Here is a 24,317-nt window from a genome sequence, read left to right on the forward strand (position 1 = left end):
CGTGCGGCGGACCGCGCCATATTCGAAACCCACACGCGTCGCGGCGCCGGCCAGTTCTCTCTCGTTCCCGAACGTACCGTCACATCCTTCCTCGGCGATGCCCACGGCGCCCACGTCTGCACAAACACTCCCCATTAGATCCCCCAGGAACGGGTTCGTGCTGGAGAAATCTTCGCGCTGATCACGTCCCTCGCCGCCGGCCTTAGCGCTTTCGCCTCGTGTTGCCATCTCTGCTCTTCCGCGAAAAATTCGCTCTTTGCTTGTTTGTTTGTTTCTTCTGTTTTTTTTGATCCCGGACGAGCCCCCAGTGTTACCTGTCAGCGTGTTCAGCCCCGAACCGTGGTAAGGGGCGGCCTGACTTGGGCAGAGAAAAACAACACGGCTGCTTCCAGTCAACTTTATTTCCGACTCTCCCACCACCAGAGCACAGCACACACCACCATCACCCGCACTTCCTGGTTCACAGGTCATGCCCAACCCGCCCCACATAGCTGGCCAACCACATGCCTGCAACACTAGCATGCTAGCACAATACTGGACTTCAGCCACGGTCATCACATTGACAGCCCGTCAATAGCCGCTGTTACTCCAATTTAGCTGGCAGTTCAATGCAAAAATCAGCAGAGAGATGTAAAAATGTGAAAAGCACTGGTTAGTTGGGACATTCTTATGACAAGGTAGCACTTTATATGACAGTAAAAACAATACCTGCACTGCTCCAGTCGCTGGCAGGCCATGTAATCCGTGACAAGTCAAACACAGCGACAGTAGATACAAATAACTTTGGTCTTGTTACAAGAGCCATCTGCCAGGGCTTTGAAGCTAACTTTACCAATGAAAATACGCTTTTCTTTCTCCATTTCTGCTCAATATTTGTTCCAGCTTGTTGCTACAGTTAACGTGCTGCAATCTAACTATGGTGTGGGCCAAGTGTCAATGCTGTCCCAAGCCGCTAGAGGGCAGTGTTGTCCAGCAACGAGCTGTTTCAGCTTCATGCGCGGCACTGATGGATACCACTAATTTCCTTGTTGACACTCGAGTAAAATACTGTCCGGTAATACAGTACACTTACAGTACACTTAATACATCTGAACATTTTGTAAAGGTAGCATGTTTCAATTCATAACATAGCACATAGAATAAGTCAATACATCAAAATAATCATAGTAGTTTGAGGTAGCCGCATCTTTACAATACAGTATAGCCAAGCTAAAATACACTAACAAAATAAATCATGTAAAATATGCTGCTTTAAATAATTAAAAATACAATTAAGTACTTCTATGAGAATTAGTCTTTGTACGTATTTAAGATCTGAGTTCCTTTCCACTGTGATCCTGTTAATGATGTACATTACCACAAATGATGCTGACTCAAGAACCAGATCATTGATATCGATATCTGTGTGGAATAAAATTGGTTGGTGTACATTACATTACCTTAACAGTTGTGTATCAATATTAAAAATGAAAACATATTACCAGAGCTGTTTTCAAGTTTTTATTGTTTGCTATTCTTATACATTTTGTACATAATATACTCATTTATACAAGAATTCACATATTGACAAGTCCAACGTGGTGAAAGAAGAGGGGGTGACTATGCAACATGCTGTGCAGAGGTGGGAACACTTAAAAAAATCCTTTACATCAAAATCTGACATAAAATCTCCTTTTATGGGAAAGTTTGAATTTTCGACCAAAAAAAAGATAGATTAACACATAAAAAGTAACACTGGTTTCCACTTTCTCCAGTAAAAATAATCAGAATAGATTGAGAAGTTTTAAAAACAAAATAGCGGTGGAAACCAGCGAAACACACTAAGCCTTTCAAAAGATGAAGTATTCACACCTGTAGAGAAAGTCACAGCAACCCTTCAATAAAAGGTGAACGACGATGTCAGTCAAAAGTTTGATATGACCTTGATATGTGATTAGAAACAAGTAACACCTGAATCTCTGCTACTTGGGTTTGTTCGCATCCTCTGAATGACAGTTGAAGGCAGGTGTGTCCAAACCTTCACCACAGCCACAAGAATATGTGATATATTTTATACGCTAAAGAAGATAAAAGCGACCCATTGTAGGTCTGTACGGTGGAACACGTTTATGTTGACGCCCCCTCGGACTGGTTGACTGGACTGGTCTGCTAGCTTGCACATTTCCTGGTGATGAAAGGAGACCAGCAAGGATTTTTGAACCTCCAGCAGCATTTTTATTTTTATTTCAAGTTGACAGTCGTTGCTGTTGTCGTATGTCCTGGGACTTGATGGCTCGGTGGACATAAAATAGAGGGGTTGTCAACATAATGGGGTTTCACTGTATTTGCAAAGCTATCTGAACAAAACATAACTCATAATACATGTCTTTAATAAAGATGTTATTTTTGCAATATGCTGAGCCAATAGAAAAACGGTTTAAGGCCTTTAAATATCAATGTTATGTTTTGATGACATAGAGGTTGTGTTGACTGTACATTCATGTGAAAAGCCACACAGTTGTCACTAACAACCATCATCATGTCTCGCTTAGATAAGAAAAGATTTCTTAAAGTCTTCAAAATTCTGGAAAAAAAAATCCCTGAAAGCTGTCGGCAGGAAGCTGAATAGCTGAACGCCTTCTGGTATCCATCACTCGCAAGTGGGCGGGGTCGGGTGCGAAGCCAAAAAGGATATCACAAGTGCTGCCAGTCTATCGCGACCAGCGTCTGATTAGCCTCTTGAGCGTGACCAATGACCTCGGCGATGCCGTGCTGACGCCACAGACGCTCAATCTTCCTGTAGCGCTCCGGACATAGATGCAGGGGATTCCCCCGCCTGTACACGACACACAAACGCAGCATGAAGACAATCCATGACGACAAAATCACTACGTGCTAAGCAGGCTTAAACACTGACTTGAGACCCTGATCCGTCTCTCCGTAGTCGTCCAGGTATGGAGGAGGATAGAAGCAGCCCTTTGTTTTACCTGCCACAAACAGAACCTGACTCTCTCTCACTCTGAAAACACAAAACACACACTCATTACAAACAGCAACCATTGCAGCAAATAGACTTCACTTATAAAAGATTTCTTCAAGTCTTCAAAATTCTGGAAAAAAAAATCCCTGAAAGCTGTTGGCAGGAAGCTGAATAACTGAACGCCTTCTGGTATCCATCACTCGCAAGTGGGCGGGGTCGGGTGCGAAGCCAAAAAGGAAGCCAATCTTAATCTTAATAACCAGGGGAGGCATCACCAAATGGAAAATGATGGAAGATGGACGTTTTGCGCTTGATACCACAAATGTACTTTGAAGTACACAAAATAACATTTATTAATTTTAAAAAAGTGTTGCACGGTGGATGAGTGGTTAGCGTGCAGGTCACACAGCTAGGAGAGTTCGATTCCACCCTCGGCCATCTCTGTGTGGAGTTTGCATGTTCTCTCCGTGCGGGGGTTTTCTCCGAGGACCCTGGTTTCCTCCCACATTCCCAATTGGCGACCCCAAATTGTCCAGGTATTAATGTGAATGGTTGTTTATATATGCCCTGTGATTGGCTAGTCACCAGTCCAGGGTGTACGCCACCTCTCGCCCAAAGACAGCTGGGCTAGGCTCCAGCACGCGACCCTTGTGAGGATAAGCGGTAGAAAATGAATGAATGAATTTCAAGTCTGTCAGTGAATATACTGATTTTTATTTGTTACTTTATTTATACTGTATTATATAATACTTTACCTCAGTCAAGCACAGCGCAAACACAGTACTGAGGTTTTTGCCAGCGCTTATATCTTTGTCTGTGCTCAAAAGTTCGGAATGGATTTGGATGCAATTTTCAGGGATTGTTGGAAATTCTTTATGGAAGAACTGAATACATTTTGGGGATCCAGGATTTTTTTTAAATTATTTAACATTGCAAGATAATATCATTTTCAACATTTGTGCATAATGTGCAAAATGGGTAGGTCGTTGAGGACATTTAACCTTCCTGGTACATCACGCTAGGTTTTAGCATACTATTTTGCTATTTTCATGTATAGACACATATACGTATAAACACCACTGCCATGCTAGGTGCTAGCGTGCAAATGTTAACATGTTTGTATTGCTAGCATGCTAATATTAGCTTAGTAGCTTTTTTATCCTTTTTCATGTGTAGACACATACACTTTGCACTTTGCATCATGCTAGGCTGGCATGCTAATGTTAGCATTGCTTACATGCTGACATGAGTATAGTAGCAATTTTCATGATTATGAACTTAAGCTGACACATTCAAATCAATAAATGGCTTTTACAATAATTGAGCTTTTTGAACTGAGCTAGCTTACCTATTTGGAGGAAGCTATATCCTGGAAGTTTCAAGTTTGTCACAGTAACAGTGTTATTTGCTATGAGGTGTGTGGTACCTGAGGAAGAGGCCGAGGCCAGCGCCACACGTAAAGGTGTGGGCGGTGCAGGCACCGACATCCTCGCCGTCCACCTCAGTCTGACAGCAGTAACTCTGAGAACACAGCATGGAACCACAGACCAGACACAAAGTGGGCGCACGGGACTTGTCTCCACCTGACCGGGGACACCTGTACAGGTAGGACAACAAAAAACTCACTAAGGTGGATAAATAATTTACAAACATGTACACAGTATGCCTAACAAAGGTGTGTGTACTGACGTAAAGCTGGATGCCTGGTTAATGAGGACACTGTAATCTTCAGGCAGGTCGATCAATCTGTTGGACTCCCTGGGAAACCTGACCATGACGGCACTCCCCTGCAGTGTCTGTCTGACGGCTGGATGAGCACACCAACTGCAATACACACAGTTTTTTCTCTGAAAATAATTTCTAAATATGTGATAATATAGGTAAGATGTACCGTTGTTAAAAAGGCCACAATTTTACATGCCAAGGTCTTTACAGAATGCTTCACTTTGCACTTCAAGTACTACATTTCTCTGACTGCTTGGTTTTGTCAGTGAGCTCAGGTGGTGGTGAATGAAGCGGATCACTGCAACGCATGTTTGTCATGTGCTCGCGTATCGTACTTTTGTAAGACAATCCTCACTTCTGTAAGTTGCCTATAAGTTTATGTTATGTTATGTTTATGTTAATGCCCTGTGGCATATTGTAGTGATAGCCTAACCTCTAATGCAAATCTAACATGATTTTTTGTTTGTTATGTATCTGGACCTACATTTGATTGTTTGTAGCATATTGTTAAGTTACTCTTTAATCGCAAACATTTTTCAAAAGCTGGCCATTTTTTATCATTTCAACTAGGCTTGCCACAATATCAAATTTTGCTGGTCAAAGTATTGTTGATATTCAATATTATTGCAACATTTTTGGGACTATTTTTTAAACTCATTTTAGTCACAAGAGGTGTCATTTGCATTTGAACTACTGCACCGTGTACATTAGCTCAACACGGAAGATGCCTGTATGTGTGTATGTTTTTGCAATGTAGCCAAGCATTTTGGCACTGTTTTATTTATATTTGCCGACCAAACGCCTTAGCAAGTGTTGACTGTCGGGACGAAGGAGTACATTTCTTGGGATCGAGCGGTCGGGTTGAATAAAAACGCTTAAATACATCTTTGGTAGCGAATCAAGCATTCATATTTTCTGTATGGTCTCAATGGAATATGTTTATTGTGCCCTGTTTCAGAGGAACATACAGATATACCGTACACTGTTACCTGTGTATAAGCGGCTCCAGCAAGGGTTGTTGGCTGTGGTAGAGCTGCAGCAGGTTGGAGGGCAGACTGAGGTAGCTACACAGGGCCTCCCACTGACCAGGTCCTGTTCCTGCACAATTACAATGTATCAATTCAAATCAACTGCATGGTAGAGTGGACTGCAGCTACAGTAGTGATATGAGAGAGAGCCCACTGTCTCCGTTCATTCCACTTATAGAATGCGCACACAGATGCAGAATGAACCCTCTTGTCATCTAGCCTGGGCCAGGACTATTGGGTCAAATGTGACATTTTAAGCACATTTTACATATTGTCTTCCCCAAATTCACCATTCCCCAAGCATAAAAATACTAAATGAACTAAAATAACACATTCAAAGATGTAGACTGGTCAGTAAAGCAGGTGTCAGTAACGTTACCGGAATGTTCGTGCAGCCGTGCAGCCTGTATCAATCCAGTGCAAGTGTAATAGTTCAATGTATCGATATTTCATCACACCCCAAAAGTCAACATACATGTAATGCCAATGAGCTAATAAGAACACCTGGACGTAATGAGGTGATCGACATAAGTAGCCGACTGTATGATGTTACTAATGTTTTACCCTGTAGGTCTGCTGGTGGCGCTGTAGAGTTCAGGTAATGAAAGAACAGAGCAGCGGCTCGGAGGAACGGCAAGACGCCAGCTTTAACACAACGCCACAGTTGCCAGGACGCTACTTCAGGTAAAACGCTAAAAACACACACAGAGTAATGATTAGAGTTGGAGACATACACTGCTGATTGAAATTTTAAGACTAGTTTAAAAATTGCACGAATGTACAAGAGGTTCTTCATAGAGTTTCAAATTGCAAAAAGAAGAAATGGGAGTGAGACAAAAATATTTGAGTAAGCAATTCAAATTCTGTTTTTTTTTTTTTATATATATAGTCTGGAATTTTTGATCAGCTGATGAACAGCTTATTTCAATTGTATAGATGTTTGCAATACACCTAAGATCCAACAGTGCAAAACGTAAATTCTTGCAATTTTTCAACTGCTCTTAAATTTTAATCAGGTGTGTATTCATGTTTGCCTGAATATCAGGGATTATGTGGACTGACCCGTTGAGGTGTTTCCTCAGTGTGTTGTAGAGCTGGCAGGCAAGGTCCTCCTCCTCGGATCCCCCACTGTCCTGTTCCATACATACCTCTTCTACCGAGGATAAGAAGGTTAAGAAGGTTACCTGGCAGGTAGGTTTCCAAACACAGATACAGATAATAGTGATTTGAGTGAGGTACCTGTGGTCGAGGTGAGCAGGACCTGAACCACGTGAGCCACAGTGATGAGGTGAAGGAGGTGGACGTGAGCTGAGTCAATCACATTTCGTCCTGATTGGTCCAGACTGTGTACAGAGGTGTAGGACAACACAGAGTAAACCTGAAAAAAGTAAAAAGACTCATGAGTTAATTGTGATAGGAAAAAATGGGATAGAGACTCCCTTTTCCTCAGAGCATGTCCTCTTTTTGGAACCAACAAATGGTGGACAGCTTTCTGCATATATTTAATTTCCAGTATATAATTTTCTCTGATATTTTTTAATAGGGCAACACTGAAGAAATAACACTTTGATACATATAAAATAGTCAGTGTACAGTTTGTATAATAGTGTATCGTTCATCTTTCTACTCCCCTCAAAATAACGCAACATACTGCTGGCAACAACAGTAAGTACACACACAAAATGAAAATATGCAAATTACACCCCAAAGTGTCATTATTTGCCTTAACTCTCTTGGGCATGGAGTTCACTAGTACTAGAGCCCCATAGAGGCACGGCATCCTGGATAGATTTTAGGTCTCAAGACTTGTTTGACCAAGTCATCACATTTCCATGACAACAAGGAAACCCGCAAAGACGTTGGAAGGATTACATTCAATAACATTTTATCATCTCAAAAAAGGACTGGAATTAGGAAGCCATGTACAGTATCTACATTCAATGACAATCACCAGGGACATGCAGGTATCTAACGTTCAGTAGTAGCTTTTTGCTCTTCTGTCTCTGCGACACGACCACTTGATGTTGGAAAGAAGTCGGGCTTCAGCAAAGGTTTGGCGAATAGTCCAGCCCATGTTCATAGAAGAGTCCCATGTGAAATGCTGCTGACAAATGAAAATATATTTCTCTTGCTGGCCAGGAATCAAACAACTCCAATCACTTCTGCCTGATGCTCGTTAGACCCAGATCAATATTTCCTGGGAGCCATTCCTAACACCGTAAACAGTGCGTAGCAGAGATGGGGCTCCCCCCCATCTCTGGGGGGTAGGTCTACAGCAGGGGTGCTCACACTTTTTCAGCATGCGAGCTACTTTTAAAATGACCGAGTCAAAATGATCTACCCACTACAAAAATGCAAAACATCTGTTTATTTTCAAATGTATTAAGGATTATTTGTACGTACAATGTATGTTGATGTACCTTACATAACCAAATGAGCCAATATTGCAAAACACACATAATTAACTATTAACATTTTTTGTAATTACCTGAGTTTACCTTGATGACTTGCACTGAATTGAACCAGCCAGGGATGCATAGTCCGGACAGTAGCTGCTGATAGCCAGCCTCAAGCACACTTCCAAATGTTTATCAGTCATGGATAATATCCGTATGGAAGTGATATGTTTTTTGCCTTTTTACTTGGTCCAGTTTTTGCCTTTTTACTTGGTCCAGCTCCTTCACTCATTTTAGTGACCATAAACTTTAGCGAGGGCTTTAAAATCTCGCAATTCGCCGACTAGCTTAGCACTTTGCATCGTTGTTTACGCTTGTCATCTGATTGGTTGTCCTGTATGTCAATCAAGTAACGGGGATGGATGATAGGCTGACATCGTAAGTTCTGCTGCACTTGGAGACGTTGTTTGATTTGATTGGTCACCCGAAGGGCAACATTCTGTTGTCATCTGAATGGCTGCCCTGTATATCAATCAAGTGACGGCATTGATGCTGGGATGATATTTTTTTAATGTCACGCCGCGATCGACCAGCGATCGACCAGTACCACCTCCGCGATCGACCGGTAGCTCGCGATCGACTTAATGAGCACCCCTGGTCTACAGCATATCTTGGCATGCCCATATAAGGGAAGGTCCAGGTTGTACTGACGTCACAAAGCTTGGTGTTAGAAAAAATAACTGTCAAATGACCGGAAAGCAAATATTGTTCAACATATTTATTTCATATTTCTAGGGGAAGGATGCAAAAAGCTACCTCAGAGAATTCAGCTGTCAGGTTCCATCCTGAGGAACATAGTGAGGAAATATTATAGAAAATCTGTGGTGTGATTTAAAGTAGGCTGTCCATGCTTGGAAACCATCAACCCTGACACAACTGGAGATGTTTTGGAAAGAAGAATTGTCAAAAATACCTTTGACAGAATCTAGACCTTCATTGGAAGCTACAGGAATTACTTAGTTCTGCAAAAGGAGGATCTACTAAAAAGGATCTACCAAATGTATGCACCTGCCTACTTTTGTTTAAATAATTATTGCATACTTAATACTCATTTCACTTCTCATCTATCACTGTGTTCATCTGCTATATAATATATTTAACTGAAATTGCTAAACCCAACAACCAGTGATTTATAAAAGGAAAATCTTGGAAATTACCAGGGGTTCCCAAACTTTTTCATACAAAGTATGTGTTCATGTTTCATATAAGGATTGTGAGTGATGGACAAAATTCCCCAAAAAGTGCAATTCCCCTTAAACACACCTGCTACTCATTCACACCCAAGACCTTGGAACACCTTGGAACAAATCACATGGCAACGGAGAAGGAAAATCTCTAATTGGGCCCACTTTGGACAATTTCGCTCAGGAGTGTATCTACTTTTGTTATGATTAAAATACGAATGGAATATAAAGTGGATTTGTGGTGTATGTAAAGTGGCTCTAACTCACCAGAACGTGGAACATGTCAATATCCAGGATGCTTGGAGTGGTTTCTATTTGGGGACATTGAACCAGAGCTACACAAGAGACAGAAACAGACAAATACAAAAGATTACTCTGTTGCTAATCAAATTTAAGCACTTGTGTATCCACTGCCAAACCCAAGTAGTAGTACTAGTAGTAGTAGTCAATTTTATTTTCTATATAGCGCATTACAACAAAAGTAATTAAAAGTATATTTCAAATACCTAGAAAACATGTCTAATCATCAGGTTATTTCATGAACAACCTACATTGTGCCCCCCCACTCCCAAAGCTGAAAACTGAGATGGAAACACTGGTTTGTGTTGTGTTTTTGACAAAAAACAGCCAGATGTATGCACCTGCAAACAATCTGATGAAGTGTGTGTGGACCGTTTGTGGTGAAGCTGATCTCCAACAAGCTGAACTGAACCTGGTGATGGAGCTCAAGCAGTCGTCCTGCAACACACAATCACAGCAAGGACAGACATGATTTATAAGATTGACAAATAATGGGGCTCGGACTTATACAATGTCCTTATACCAGACATGGGGTCTCTAAGAAATAACAAAAACAGTGCAGTAGATAACCACCAGACACTGGTTAACAGTGCATACTATGGCGGTGACAAATTGATTTCAGGTCTCTTCCAATCTACATTGAAAATTCATCAGTTTAAGATGTCCTACTCACAAACTACACATTGCTTCATAATACAGTAGGTTGATTTCATCCACCGATGTTTTTGTTTGGATCTTGGAAAGTGTAATTGTCAAGAAAGGTGCCTGTAAATTAAATGTTTTTCCTTTTTAATTGTGTGTTTGAACCCTTAGGTGTTCCAGGTTTCGGTTGACAAATAAACCACCTGGAAAAAGAGTGCCTAAGTGCCCCCGTCAGGATGACTGGGGTGAGTTTTATGGTTGTTTCCGGTACAAATGGTAAAAAAATAAATGCAAGCTGCTTGGTATAAGTATCGAAGTGCCAAGTCAGAGCCAGCTATTAAAAAATAGACCTATGCAGGACTCCATAAGTAAAATCATTTTAAAGTCATTATGTTACCTGTCTGCAGGGTAAACCTCCGAATAAAGGCTTCTCTTCATCCATTAATAGGCGTTCTGTAAGTGGACATGTCAAGTAGACATTTATAAAAGAATGTGTCACTGACCTCTGGTCTAGGGGGGTGTGTATGTATACCTATTGCTTGGATGGTGTAGGCACAAGTGGACCAACTCAGCACAGGGACTCTATGGTCTTGTTCATTGGGATTCACCTTCAGTCCCACCTTGTAGGTTGACATGCTGAACGTTGTTATCATCTCAATGATACTGCTGGAAAATGGGTTTCTAAGCGAGATAATGAGTGTCATCAGTGATGAGTTTTTCCCCAAAGGGTGACTGGATTATTAATATTTCGACAAAATGGATGCTGACTCACAGTGGAGTGAAATCAAGTCTGAATCCTTCTGGAATAGGAGGATCCCCACCTTCTATACTCATGTAAACACAGACATGAGAAATAACATAACATAACACAAACAGAATGGAGCAGTCTTTACATTAATTTAAATGACTGATGGTTTCACTGACCACTGGACCCTTTTTTATGGAAGTGGAGCAGTGCTGCAACCTGCTGATTGGTTGTCTTCAGCCACACATCCAGACTCGGGTGATCAACACTGAAAGAGATAGTGGATTACTATTCAAAAATTATATTAACAAATGATCAGATTGTTGTGTCATTTTTGATGATTATTTAATATGTCCTGCTCAACAGGTCACTACTGTTCCCCAGAGTGTGTATTCAGCAATGACAAATCATCTTGATTGTCACAATTCTGGAAGAAATTTTTCACTTCTACTCTTTCTCTTATACTTTTCGTTTTAAATTTGTTATTTGCAAATGCCAAAAATTATCTCATAATCTCATAATGTTAAAGAATCCTGAAAAACATTCCTGGATCCAGGAATTTTTATCAGTTCTTCCATATCCTATTTCTGACGATTCCTGAAAATTACATCCAAATCCATTCAGAACTTTGAAAGTTATTTTGAACACACAAAAACATAACCTTGGTGCTGTGCTGGGTTGTGGTAATTTATGGGAGTGGGTTCATAACCACAAAATGCCGTTACACGAAACACCGTAAAGTGAGGGCCGCCTACCTACAGTACATAGTTAACCGGACGACAAAAAGAATATGCAAATGATGTGTTTAGTTGTACCTATGGTCAGGTGTTTGTGCGTGTGGCAGCAGGGGGATGACTGTGTTGCTAAGACACTCGCACAGTGGACACAGGAACTCTCCATTCTCCACATCGTAGCTAGTGTGACCTCGCAAACGCTGCTGCCGCCTCTGCTCCTTGAGCTGCACCGCTTCAAAGTACCTGAATACAAGGATTCGGTGTAGGTGTTCATCAAATGACTGCATTGTTCTGCCCCTATTCACGATGCAGAACACACTCCAGAAGCGACATGTGGTGGACAGGAATGCCAAACAGTGTAGAGAATAGTTCTAATCATGTGACTCACCTCTGCCAGCAGGTGGCATGCATGATGTGTCCACAGCTGGCTGTATGAATACCCATTGACAGGTCAGGATGCATGAACAGAGGGTCATGTTGCTCTGAAACACGATATCATACATTCCAATTAGCAATCCTAAATGCCTGTCTCAGTGAAAGGGGGGAATCAAGCACACCTGCATTGGGCAAAGAGCAGCAGCGTTTTTTGGACAAGACGGTTGATTTCTGGACAAATGCTGCCAACACCATGGCCTTGCCACTACATTTGACCTCCTGTTCCTCCTGGCACAGTATACAGGTGACCAGCTGACGCCGTTCAGCTCCTCTCCCAACCCTTGCGGGACCGACGCAGACCTGAGATGTACAGGACGCTTCCAAACTGGACACACTGGGAATGGCAAAATAGCATCAAATTTGGCCAAATGTTACTTTGACAACTGCCTATAGAGTCAAAGTGTGAGCTATATCTTAAGGCCCCCTAAACATAACGACACACCTGTGCTCCGCATCTGCGGATGTGGATGCCTCGAGCTCCGCTAGAGTTTGCTGGAAAAGTTCTTTGTTCTCGTTGATGAAATGCTTCTGCATTTCAGACATCTGAGCCATTATCTTTTCCCTTCGCAGTCGAGCCATCTCTGCCTTCCTCTTCCTCTCTGCTTTGTCTTTGTCCCGTATCACCTGTAGGAGGAAAACAAATGCAGCCAATAATTAAGAGGTAAAAGCATGAAAGTAAGGCAGGTGTTATTGAGTTTCACCTCCTCCAGCCCATGTCCATGGCTGATGGTAACCGCGGAGGTGGAGGATGTACGTTCTCTAATTGTTTTGATGTTTGCCACCATCTGCAAACAATCAACATTTAAAACACAAAATAACCCACAGAGGAGGCAACAGCTTTGGCAGAAAAAGACACTTTAATTTTAATTCAAAAGCGGTGTTACATATAACATATACAAATTGCTATGTAACATGTAACTAATTAGAATTAAAGCATTTTTCATGCAAAATTGGAGCAACTGTATAAACTGTTGCCACCATAAAAGTGTTGAAGCAATGTTTTTAAACTTATATTTTATCATTCAATGTTATATGAATTTAGTGGAAGACTCTCTTGGCTTTTATGGCATCTCACTGACTGTTTATTTGCCACTCATAGTATACCACCATTTGCCACCATACATTAGTATACACACTAAAATGAGCTGCATTGTTGTGTTTGATTGTAAACTTTTAGGGATATCAAACTTTAAGGTATCACTGCACTTCATGACACACACAAGATGACTTTATCAGGGTTTCAGAAACCCAATATGAAGCAAAGAATAGAAGTGATGGGACAAACAAAGGGGCCACGGCACAAATGCTCAGTGTGAGAGCAGGCCAGTGGGGGAAGCCGCAGCCAAGTCAATCTTGGTACGAATGTTTGAGTACACCCCCAGTCAGCACACTGTACCTTGAGAATCCAAGTGATCATGTCTTTGTGGACCTCCAGATGAGGAGCATTCTGAAGACTCTCAAGCAAAGCCAGGACACTTCCTGAAGTACTTGGAGCTTCACCTGGACCTAAAAATAAGTATGCACGTTGTTGTATTGCTATAAAATAATAGGCAAATATCATAATATTGGAGTCATGGGGTACTGACGTGTGATTTTAGAAGTGTAGTTGAAGGTGATGTCATCTTCGCCATTGTTGTTTTCCAGCTGTTGCTGCTCCTCCAGCAGAGCCATGCCTACCAGATGGAGCACCTACATAAAGTCCACAACAAAATTGACTACCTTTGGTTTCATGGTTGTATTTTGCTGTATTGAGAAAATATTATTTAGTTGATAAACTACACAGCATTTAAAGTCTAAGAAGTGTTCACTTGTATTTGTAACTTGTTTCTACATGTGTCGGGACTGGTAGAGTTAAAATGTGTCTCACCCTCTGCAGCATGGACTCTGTCCAGCCTCCCCCCTTAGGTTCCATTGCCCACTGCAGCACTGCACCCTCCACACCCAAAAGCACATCACACTGTAGCAAGTTCACTAGACTAGCAAACAAGGGACAAAGAGGGGGGGGTGCTGGTGGAGGAAGGGCTGAGGAACAAACACAAACACCATCTTTAGATGAAAAAAAAAAATGAAAGTTGTATACAGGAAAAATAATCTGCAGACAAGTGTCATCAATTGGACAACATGTTTAATGTCCTTGAAAGGTTTCATACTGTTGAAGTAGTAAATCAATGTGTCAGCATATTTTTTTACATTACTCCTGATTTGAGTCGTATTCTATTAGGTGTGTAACAGTACGTTTGTAATCAGATTTTTCGATCCAGACATGGTACAATACAACTCCTGTACCAGGTGTCTAAATACAGTGCAGCAGTCTTTAATGAGCAGAAGTCTCCCAATAATATTAAAGGAAGATTGTATAAACTTTTAATTTACACCCCCCCAAACAGTACATCCCGACTAAGGGTTACCACAGGCTAAAGCTGTCGTATGTGTCACTCACCCGGGACGTATGTATGTGAGCATCGTACAAGGCCGGTGCAGACCACTCACTTTGATTGCAAGATGGCCGCAGTGGCTTCCTATAGCACCTATGGCTATCGTGCCCAGGAGAACCACTGTGTACAGCGAAAGAAGCAAGGTGCATTTAATGTTGGATACTCTATGTCTACGCGTGTCCATGGAGGTGGGTAGAACCACAGCGATGGCCAGGAGGAGCCGCCCGCCCTGACCGAGAAAGGTGCATGAATGTCGGACACTCCATGCCGCTGTGCGTCCACGGACAGACACATATTTTGTTCATTTACAAAAAAACAACACTGTATTTTATGTTTTCTTTTATATTGTTTGACATTTTTTCTGGATATTTTATATTTTGTGTCATTTTGCATTATTAAAAATGAAACCAAACTGTGACTAAAACCGAGGTATGTACCGAGCCGAAATAGTAGTGTACAGTTATTCCCCTACATTCCGTTCTTCCCAATCACATACAACTGATGTTGTCCTCTGTGACACATATCTTGTCACTGGTGTATTCACCTGTGTCATCTCCACTCTGTCTCCTCAGCTTTCTCTGAGCCTCCTCTGCCTGTACATACATCACAGCGTCGTCAAAACAAAGCGTGTGTGCGTGTGTGATGGTGGTGTTTATTTGAGTACCTTAGATTGGTCGGCTCTGCTGTAGTGATAAAAATAGAGGTTGAAGTGCTTGTTCCACTCAGGTCGCAGCTCATAAAGTCCACGACCTGTCACACCTGGCTTCCTTTAAATTGAGGTAGACTTAAATTACTCATCATCATTGATGCCAGTTACCCCTTCAGGGACTTCAGACAGTCAACAAGCATCCTGCAGCCATCACATTCCATCACACCTCTCATTCTTATCCTTTCAGCCTGGAGGTCATAACATCAGAAGCTCTGTGGGCAACCTCTCTTCCCTGTTTCCCCATGGGTACCAGCTCAATGCATATGAAATCAACCCTCGCCATATCACGGTTCGAATTTTGTGGCTTCACTCTATCACGGTTTTTCAAAAATACATTATAAATCATGCTGTTTAACGGTTGGATACGGCCTAATAGCTAGAAAAATGCGCATATTTAAACACATTTTATATATTTCTAAATCAAGCATTTTAAGCATTAAAATGGTTAAATAAACTAAAATACACAAATATGGCATTCAAAAGATGCATTCAGATGTTGAGTTAATGTAATGTAATGTTTAATGTTGAGTTAATGTAATCTACACTAGTATCAGTAGTGTTACTGTAATGTTCAGTGAGATGTAACAGGCTTTTGTTCCTGGTTTGAATCATCAACAGGCACAATAAGCCACAATAAAAATCCCTAATAATAACATGGACTACTTTTGCGGCCATTACCCACACAAAGCTGAAACTCAACTCTCACTCCCCACTCCTCAACATCACTTTCTGTCCGCCTATTTCAGGTCCCCTAAGGAATACATTTATATGAACACACAAGCACAAGTGTTATTTATGTCTTAAATGGCTTATTTACTCTTATTGTCTCCTATATTGAATATTACAAGTAAAGGTGACTATAAGAAATTATTTCACAGCTAAAGGGCTCTATTAATGTAAAAAAAAAAATATTAGGAAGGTCGTGAATCTATGCTCTAATTACAAAAATTGCCACAGTTCCTCATTGCTGATAGTTTCAAGCCAATGGACCATCACTGCAATACATTTAATCTTCACTCACTTGAACGAAGCAACACTGTCGATGACACGCTCTAGACCAGTCTCCTTGTTCCCCTAAGAGGAAACAGTCAGAAATAAAACAGTCGGACTCTCAAAGTATGTAGGTTGAAGAAAAATGTGAATATAGATTCAACTCAAATTGTTACACACTTTTCCACCAAGCAGTGTTGTTTAGCTAGGTATAGTTTGGAAAACCGATGAGGATTTGACTAAATCTCGTCTGTATATTCTGAATGTCGCTTTTGATGCCAGCGTCCTGTACTGTTGGGTGCTAGATTTTTTTCTCATCACAACGTGAGAGTTGTTGTATTTTATGTTAGACTGCAGTCGAGTTGAGATTGAACCAATATTATTTATGTTGGTTGCAGCCAAAACATGCACTCAATTTTTCTGCAATTTCTTCAGTCTACGAAGTTTCCCCTACAAATATGTTGGGGGTTCTGATATTATGATTACATGTACTGCTATACCCATTTTCAGGCTTCACTCCACTGGCTGCCCCTACATTACAGGATTTGTTTTAATTTTTTTTAATCCCTCAACAGCCTAGGCCCCGCCCCACCTCTCTGAGCCGCTACTACAGCTCCCTATAGGCAGCCCTGCTCACTCATGTCAGCTGATCAGCTGTTTCTAACAGTCCCAAACAGAACATGTAAGCAGAATGTAAGTGGAATGATTTGTCATTGCAAATTAAACAGGCCTCCTCTTCCCTGTCTGTTCTTAAATTCTTGCTGAAAATTCACTTATTTTCTTTGGACTTTGACATTATTTGACTTTGTTGGTGTATTCTTGTTCTTCTTTGTTCTTATGGTCGTTTATGCTGGCCATATTTTTTTAAATTTTTTTCTCATCTTATTTTAAAATGTTTTCGATATACCAGCTGCGCTTTCATGTTTTATATTATTCTGTACAGCACTTTGGTCCACTGTGGTTGTTTTTAAAAGTGCTTTACAAATAAAGTTGGATTGCAGTGGATTTATATCTGTCAAGAAGTGATTCTTGACAGATTCCAGTCATTCTGTGACTCCACTGTGCTGCATGTGTCGGTGATAGTAAAAAGTGGTATGACAAACATCAGTCATTAAAAAGGTGAAAGAGAGTCTTACATTCTCCGGTAGAGCTTTCACCAGCTCACTATGAGCCATTGGTCTGATTGACAACTGGTGGATGATTTCTCTTCTGACCTCGTCAAATGGCTCCACTTGGCCAACGCCGGCTACGTAACGTTCACCTGACCAACAAAAATACAAACAAGGAATACCACATCTTAGCATGTGTAGCTCCAAAAGGTTAAGTGGTTAACAGAAAAAACAAAAATGCACCAATCAGGATGATGATTAAGTGTAGCATCTCCTCAATAAGGGTATTGTTCTGCTGGACCAGATCCTAAACAAAACGTCAAGAGGCGGAAAGATAAATCAGCAGACATAATGCTATTAATATAAGCAGTATTAAATTGTTAAGAGTCTCAACCAACCTTATTGGTCTCTCTGTATCTTTTTCTGCAGTCTGCAGAACTGAAAATGTGGAAAAGTTCAAAACGACTTAGCACAATCATCAGGAAGTGGTTTGGATCCATCATGGATGCTCCAGCCTATGGTAACAAACAGCAACAAAGACACAAGAAAGCAAAACAACAGAATTCTGTGTCAGTAGACACATCAGTCGAGTCAATATGATACAAAAAAGATCAAAGCAAGATTAAATATCTAAAATGAAGGTCATAAACTAGATTTCTATGATCTAACTACAAAACAGCAGCTTTGAAAGCTAGCTATTTTATTTTCTATTTTATTCTATTAGAATATTCTATTATATATTTTCAATTAAAGTTTCTGGCAATTTTTATGCAGTGGATTTTTTCCACAAAACCTCTATTGGTAACATGGTGGTGGTGCGCAAAAGATGTACCGTAATTTCCGGTGAATAATACGCACCCACTAAATTTATAGAGAAAATATTTGTACATATATAAACCGTACATGTCCACGTTATAGAAAGGCACATTGTGGCACATACAAATATCTGAGGACCATGTAGCTCTTTATTTGACAGGAGCCAATCATGATGTGATTTGTACCTGCAACATGATGACGTCTTTGTCGAACATCTCCACTCTGCACTTGACATTGTGGTAATAATAAATCTAAAACATACAAACAGACGTAGGCATTCCAGTTTTACTAAAAGACACTGGACAATGATGGACTCACTACAGATTCCCCTCTGATTGTGTTGAAAACTGAATATCAGCTCACTTGGTTTATTAAGGAGAAACCATTCCTTCTCCACATCCCAGCAAGCACCTGGGCACAGAGGACCAGGCATCGCAAGGGGAGTTCAATCAGGAGGGGTGGGCTGAGTTCCCCCTGAAGGCAGACACAGATCGACACGGATTAAGACTGGAAGATGATCATCAAGATTATCATTACATTTTAAAAAGCATTGATTGTGTGGTGTTTCAATGCAATTGGAGTTTGAGCAAACATTAGCAAATTTGTCATAATCCAAAATGATGTAGTTTTACGGAGTGGAATGTACGCCAAATAATTCTGCAATTCTGTAATCTATTTTTATTTGTACTTCCACATAAAGTAGCCTAGTACAAAAGAACCAGGTGCTCTACTAACTGAGCTATACACCTACAATTGCTTCAGCAGAATGTTCATAGTCATAGGCTCTGTAATTGTATTACTAATTGCCATAATGCATTGTAGCACTGCTCTTAAATTCCCATAAGGCATTGCTGCACTGCTCTTTAAGGTCACGAATTCCCATTCATGCCCATTCATTTTCAATGGTAAAATGAAGACGAAGTAAGAGGGATCTGTGTTGCCAATGTAGCGAGTACTGTATTCAGATCTCAAGATAACAAGAAATCTAGCTACTTTTTGGTGTCCTATGCCTGATGCCCTGCCCTGATTATACCCATTGACAGCGAATGCCAACAGTGAGGCTCGACTGTTATCATTCAACAGCAATAGCATGGCTGACTGACTTTTCTTTCACATATCTATTGCCTGCATGGAAGTACTGTCAAGTGAGCGAGTGTATCATGTTTGTAACTTAATGGACTACTTGAAATCCTTTTTTTCATTTCTAGAAAGTGAATCGTGCACTCCTACCCACCAATGGAAGCTGTTCAGGGAGGCGAGAAGCAACTTCTGTCCTGCTGAGGAGAACATGGAGACCTAGGGAGGACAAAACATCAGATTGACATGTGTCCAAACCAAGACACGTTGTTTGCATGGATCAACATGCTCTATCCCATTAAACTCTGACTCCATACTGATTGGTGTTAATGTCATACAGACATATAACTTTCTATTAAAAGTGCATGCAGAAAAATAATATTCACTCATGAATAAGGCGACTTCCAAAAGAATCGCTATGAAGTAGCGCTTTTTGCATTCATTCCTTTGGAAGTAACCTATGTGTCTTGTGTGTGTTCACCTGCAAGCAGTCTGCAGACAGGGAGGTGGATGGACACTTTGTCCTGAGACACTTGGTACCGGAAAGTCTCCACACAGTGACCAGCCAGATTCAAGCTGATTGGCTGTTCACCATCTGGGAGGCCACTGTGACACTGACTGACAGCGCTCAAACACTTCCTGTAGGCCTCAATCAGCACACGCTCCTGACACAATGGAAGAAATTAACATTAATTCTGTTAAAGTAGAACAACACTGGCCAAATGCTTTTGGGGACCACAGGCTGAACGTGGGACACATTCATGGTCACAGCTTCCGTTTTTGGACCATTTAAGTATCACATGCTTAATGAGGAGCAGCACTTAAATGAGAAACGATACGCATCAGATATATATATATATTATGAATTAAATATTTAGTTGTCAATCTTTCTTTCGGAATGCTTCCGGCGGCCTCAGAGGAGCCTCAACGGGGTAACTGTTTTTCGTATAGCCAAGCATGGTGGTGGAAGCATCGTGGTCTGGGAATGCATGAGTGCTGTCGGAACTGGGGAGCTGCGGTTAATTGAGGAAAACATGAATTCCAACACGTACTGTGAGATTTTGAAGCAGAGCATGACCCTTCTCTTAGGAAAGTGGTATTTTATGGTTTGCTATCATGAAAAAATAAAGGCTTCTGAGGGGAATATATATATATATATATATATATTTTTTTTTTTTTTTAAACCAAGACCCGCAAATTTGCAGTGATGCAAATGCTGAATGTGCGGGGATCCACAGTACTCATTTGTGTTACCAAACAACTTTAAGTTTCTGTTTGTCAGAAACTTCCAGAAACATTTACAATACACCATGACTTTCTGCAGCATGTATAAGTTGGTAATACAAGTGCGACATCATTATTCATGTGAATCAGACAATGAAATACGTAGAAATGTCATACAGTAGGCACTTGCAGTACTTCTGCATCCTGTAGGGGTCAGGCATGCGTGAGCTGGAAGGTGGTGCTGATGTCCTTCCACATTTTACCAATTTGGTTATCATCTTAATGAGCAACCAGTATTAACCAGTATTATTTTTCTGGAGTATTAGAAAAACTCCAAAGTAGCGAGTGTCTCACCAGCAATGAACCTCATTGCACGTCACTGGTACAGGTACATAATATATGGTTAATATGTAATGTGTGTTTTCATGCTGTCTCACATCAGTAGAGCACCACTCCTGGATCATTGAAATGATGTGAGTTAGTTTCATCTGCAGGGTGAATGCAGCCTCCCACTCGGGCTCCATCTCTATGTGCTGCCCCACTTGTCGAACTACAGGGTCCATGCCCTGAAGACAAAAGAGCTTAGTACAGTCTTAATAAGGACAAGTGTCATGTTGGGTCTGCAAAAGCAGAGCACCTTATTACCTGCATACACTTAAGAAGCTCCAGAAAAGCATCCAGACCATCCAGAAACTTCTCTCTGAGCTCATCACTCCACTCAGAGGGTCGACTGATTAAGACATACCTGGACGTAGAAAACAGTTTGGCTGTGGTCACTCAGACAATCTTGGAGGTGGTTAGTGCTGGTCTCATGTTTGAGCAGTGGCACCAGTTTAAGTCGACATCCCTCAGACTGACTCACATTTACAAAAGTGGTTATTAAAAATAGACATTCCTCCATAATTACTTGTGATACTGCGGAGCATAAAATATTTTTAAACCCCCAGCAGTTTGTTGGCATAATCTTTTTCCATTAGTGCAACATTGGGCATGAAAGAACAGCTGAGAAATCGACCACAAATTAAAAAAAAGTACCTTTGATTCCATGCCTATGCTTTGAAGGTAAGTGACAGCTTCTGTCACTATTCGTAATTTGTTTTTATTAGGGCTGTAAAATATCACATATCTGATTAATCACAGTTTTTCAATTTGTACTGTATTTTATGAACAGAAAGATCAACGGCAGGATGTACAATTTCAAACATACTGAAAATGCAGATCAAGCTAAAAGATACCACACGTTTGCAAATCTATTTGCCTAACACTCGTCTCTAATAGAAACAATATTTTAATCACACTTCAACAGTGTTGTATGAGCAACTGCCATGCAAGCTTGCAATCTCTTGTGCAAACATATACAAGCGATAATGATGACGTTGACAATACTACTATACATGTCAACAAAGTGACACATTTTCTATAGAAATTGAAGTTTTTCAATAGTTGTATGTAGCAATTGAAACTGTTTACAGCTTTAGAGCAAAACGGCTTGAACTTTTTAGTAATAAGAAGTACCTGGTGAACCAGGACTTAGTCGATTTAGGCGGGGTTGACTTAAACAGGTCCCAGTCATCCATCCCTCCTTCTATGCTGCTTATCCTCACTAGGGTTATGCTGGAGCCTATCTCAGCTGATTTTGGGCAAGAGGCGGGGTACACCCTGGACTGGTCGTCTGCCAATCGCAGGTCACATATAGACAAACAACCATTCACACCTATGGACAATTTAAAGACGCCAATCAACCTAACCTTATATGCATGTTTTTTAAATGTGGAGAAAACCCACGCACACACTGGGAGAACATGAAAAGTCCACACAGATATGCCCAAGCGGAGATTCGAACGCAGGTTTTCCGATGTCCTGACAACATGCTAGCCACTCTTCCAGCGTGTGGCCTTAAAGGGGTTCCATTGTAGCATAAGGGGCAGACAAAGAGTCATCCAATGTTAGCATACAGTAAATGACAAAAGTAGTTACTTGAGGTCTCCAATGAGGCTCTGGACTCGTCCAAATTTGAAGGCCTGCTGGGCAGTGTAGCGGTCAAACTGAAAGCGTCCCTGCAGATCTCTGTGACGGAGGTGATCTACAAATGTCCTGATGATAGTGGTCATCAGGTTCTCTTTCACCATTAGCATCCGTGCCTGGAACACACCACATGCTCTACATGATCAACATCTGCTACCCCTGTTCGGTTGCACTTTTGCTTTAGATTTTCTTTCTAGTTTGACGAGTAGATTAGCCTTTTAGTTTATTTTCTTGTTTACTGGGAAAGGGAATCACTGGTGCATGAGATGGTTGACACCCGAGTGCTAGGTCAGAAGTAGATGGATGGATACTTTACACCAGGGTGTAATGACAGACGAGTGCCAAAACGGATTTAATTTCTTATTCATATTCATACTCTTATTCATGATATTGAATAAGACACTCACATTGTACGCAAATTAGGGATCGACCGGTATGGATTTTTTCGGGCCAATGCCGACTTTTTTCCATCACCCTTCGCCGATGGCCGATTTTGCTTGGGCCGATATTTGTGGCTGACACTGCTTTTGCTGCCTCAATTTACATGAAAAAATGACAATGATAACAAATATTACAGGTTTCAAGTTTAAACAAATATTTATTATCATCGATGTGAGGACTGCTCCTCCGCAGTGAGAGGCAGACCCCCCCGCCTCAACACACACAAACACATCACACCGACACAATTTAGTACGATATATAAAACATTTCTCTCATCATTAAAATTTGTGTGTGCACGCTGAATACCTCTGATAAGCAGACACGGCTGCTCCAATTCGTTCTGTGTGTGTGTGCGTGCGGAGAGAGCATATAATAACACGACACGCATTTAACTTCAACCCGGCGTTCGCTGAATGAAACTCTTACAAACACCATGGGACTGAATTGAAAACATTGATATTAAAGCGGTGTTGGTAACAGCTGTACATATTAGCCTCCAACTACATCAACAGCTCCCTAATTACAATGGCAGGTAAAGATGAAGCATTCAGCAGTATTCCTGTTTTTCAGACCCACAAACTAAACTATATTTTCAAGCACATATATTGCATGCACTTGGCGTTCATGTTTCCTATTTCAAAGCAGGTGGCAATATTTCAACTAAGTTTAACTGTTAGAGGCTAATTATAAGTTGAAAACGTACCCTTGTTTGATTCACCACTATTGCAGTGTGGGAGGGGTACCGCGACTGCGTGTGTTGCAGGGTCCTCCGGCAACACAGAGCTGCCCGGAGGATGCCTGTCTGTAAATCATGCGGCGGAAAAATACATCGGCGAACCCACGTGCATATCGGCCGATACCGATTCAAGTCAAGATATCCGCAAATATCGGCCGGACGATGTATCGATGGATAGGATTTTGGATTTATAATTTGAATTCCGAACTATAAAACATCATATCCACTCAACATGTTTGCAATCAAATACAAAAACACAAAATATGAAATATGAAAACCAACGGTACGAAGAAGACGTGGTTTTCCTGTCCCTGCTCCAGCCACTAGGTTAAAGCAGGTGGAACGTAAATGAATATGATCAAAATAAGTGTGAGTCATAAGAAAACTCACCATGGTTGGAACAGTGAAAAGTTGCACAGACAATGAGGTCACTGACACCACCCTCTCATGGTCATCCTCCATAAAATCAGTTTGGAGGCGTCTGTAGTTCTAAAAAGAGACAACTGATTTTGAAACAGCAATCACAAACCAAACTGTAAAATAATTA

General features: G+C 41.1%; 1 protein-coding gene across 1 annotated transcript in view; it reads right to left on the reverse strand.

Annotated features, from left to right (window-relative positions):
* Positions 1-1,487: 1,487 nt before the first annotated feature.
* Positions 1,488-24,317, reverse strand: part of ubr2 (ubiquitin protein ligase E3 component n-recognin 2) — a 33,396-nt gene continuing 10,566 nt past the window's right edge. The window contains exons 11-46 of the mRNA XM_058060273.1: positions 24,161-24,259; positions 22,546-22,709; positions 21,214-21,313; positions 21,006-21,134; positions 19,826-20,009; positions 19,502-19,563; positions 18,631-18,741; positions 18,453-18,518; positions 17,850-17,966; positions 17,695-17,758; positions 17,479-17,603; positions 16,374-16,426; positions 15,308-15,410; positions 15,188-15,236; positions 14,076-14,230; positions 13,795-13,897; positions 13,605-13,714; positions 12,910-12,993; positions 12,651-12,832; positions 12,331-12,542; positions 12,162-12,255; positions 11,855-12,016; positions 11,219-11,307; positions 11,067-11,118; positions 10,827-10,975; positions 10,692-10,747; positions 9,994-10,090; positions 9,620-9,687; positions 6,952-7,090; positions 6,775-6,865; positions 6,277-6,404; positions 5,674-5,782; positions 4,649-4,783; positions 4,386-4,556; positions 2,897-2,998; positions 1,488-2,815 (exon numbers count right to left, since the gene is read on the reverse strand). Of these exons, the coding sequence (XP_057916256.1) occupies positions 2,674-2,815; positions 2,897-2,998; positions 4,386-4,556; positions 4,649-4,783; positions 5,674-5,782; positions 6,277-6,404; positions 6,775-6,865; positions 6,952-7,090; positions 9,620-9,687; positions 9,994-10,090; positions 10,692-10,747; positions 10,827-10,975; positions 11,067-11,118; positions 11,219-11,307; positions 11,855-12,016; positions 12,162-12,255; positions 12,331-12,542; positions 12,651-12,832; positions 12,910-12,993; positions 13,605-13,714; positions 13,795-13,897; positions 14,076-14,230; positions 15,188-15,236; positions 15,308-15,410; positions 16,374-16,426; positions 17,479-17,603; positions 17,695-17,758; positions 17,850-17,966; positions 18,453-18,518; positions 18,631-18,741; positions 19,502-19,563; positions 19,826-20,009; positions 21,006-21,134; positions 21,214-21,313; positions 22,546-22,709; positions 24,161-24,259 (4,056 nt within the window). The 3' untranslated portion in view covers positions 1,488-2,673. The remainder of the gene's footprint in view (positions 2,816-2,896; positions 2,999-4,385; positions 4,557-4,648; positions 4,784-5,673; positions 5,783-6,276; positions 6,405-6,774; positions 6,866-6,951; positions 7,091-9,619; positions 9,688-9,993; positions 10,091-10,691; positions 10,748-10,826; positions 10,976-11,066; positions 11,119-11,218; positions 11,308-11,854; positions 12,017-12,161; positions 12,256-12,330; positions 12,543-12,650; positions 12,833-12,909; positions 12,994-13,604; positions 13,715-13,794; positions 13,898-14,075; positions 14,231-15,187; positions 15,237-15,307; positions 15,411-16,373; positions 16,427-17,478; positions 17,604-17,694; positions 17,759-17,849; positions 17,967-18,452; positions 18,519-18,630; positions 18,742-19,501; positions 19,564-19,825; positions 20,010-21,005; positions 21,135-21,213; positions 21,314-22,545; positions 22,710-24,160; positions 24,260-24,317) is intronic.

Source organism: Doryrhamphus excisus, chromosome 21, assembly GCF_030265055.1.
Source record: "Doryrhamphus excisus isolate RoL2022-K1 chromosome 21, RoL_Dexc_1.0, whole genome shotgun sequence".
NCBI classification, from domain to species: Eukaryota; Metazoa; Chordata; class Actinopteri; order Syngnathiformes; family Syngnathidae; genus Doryrhamphus; species Doryrhamphus excisus.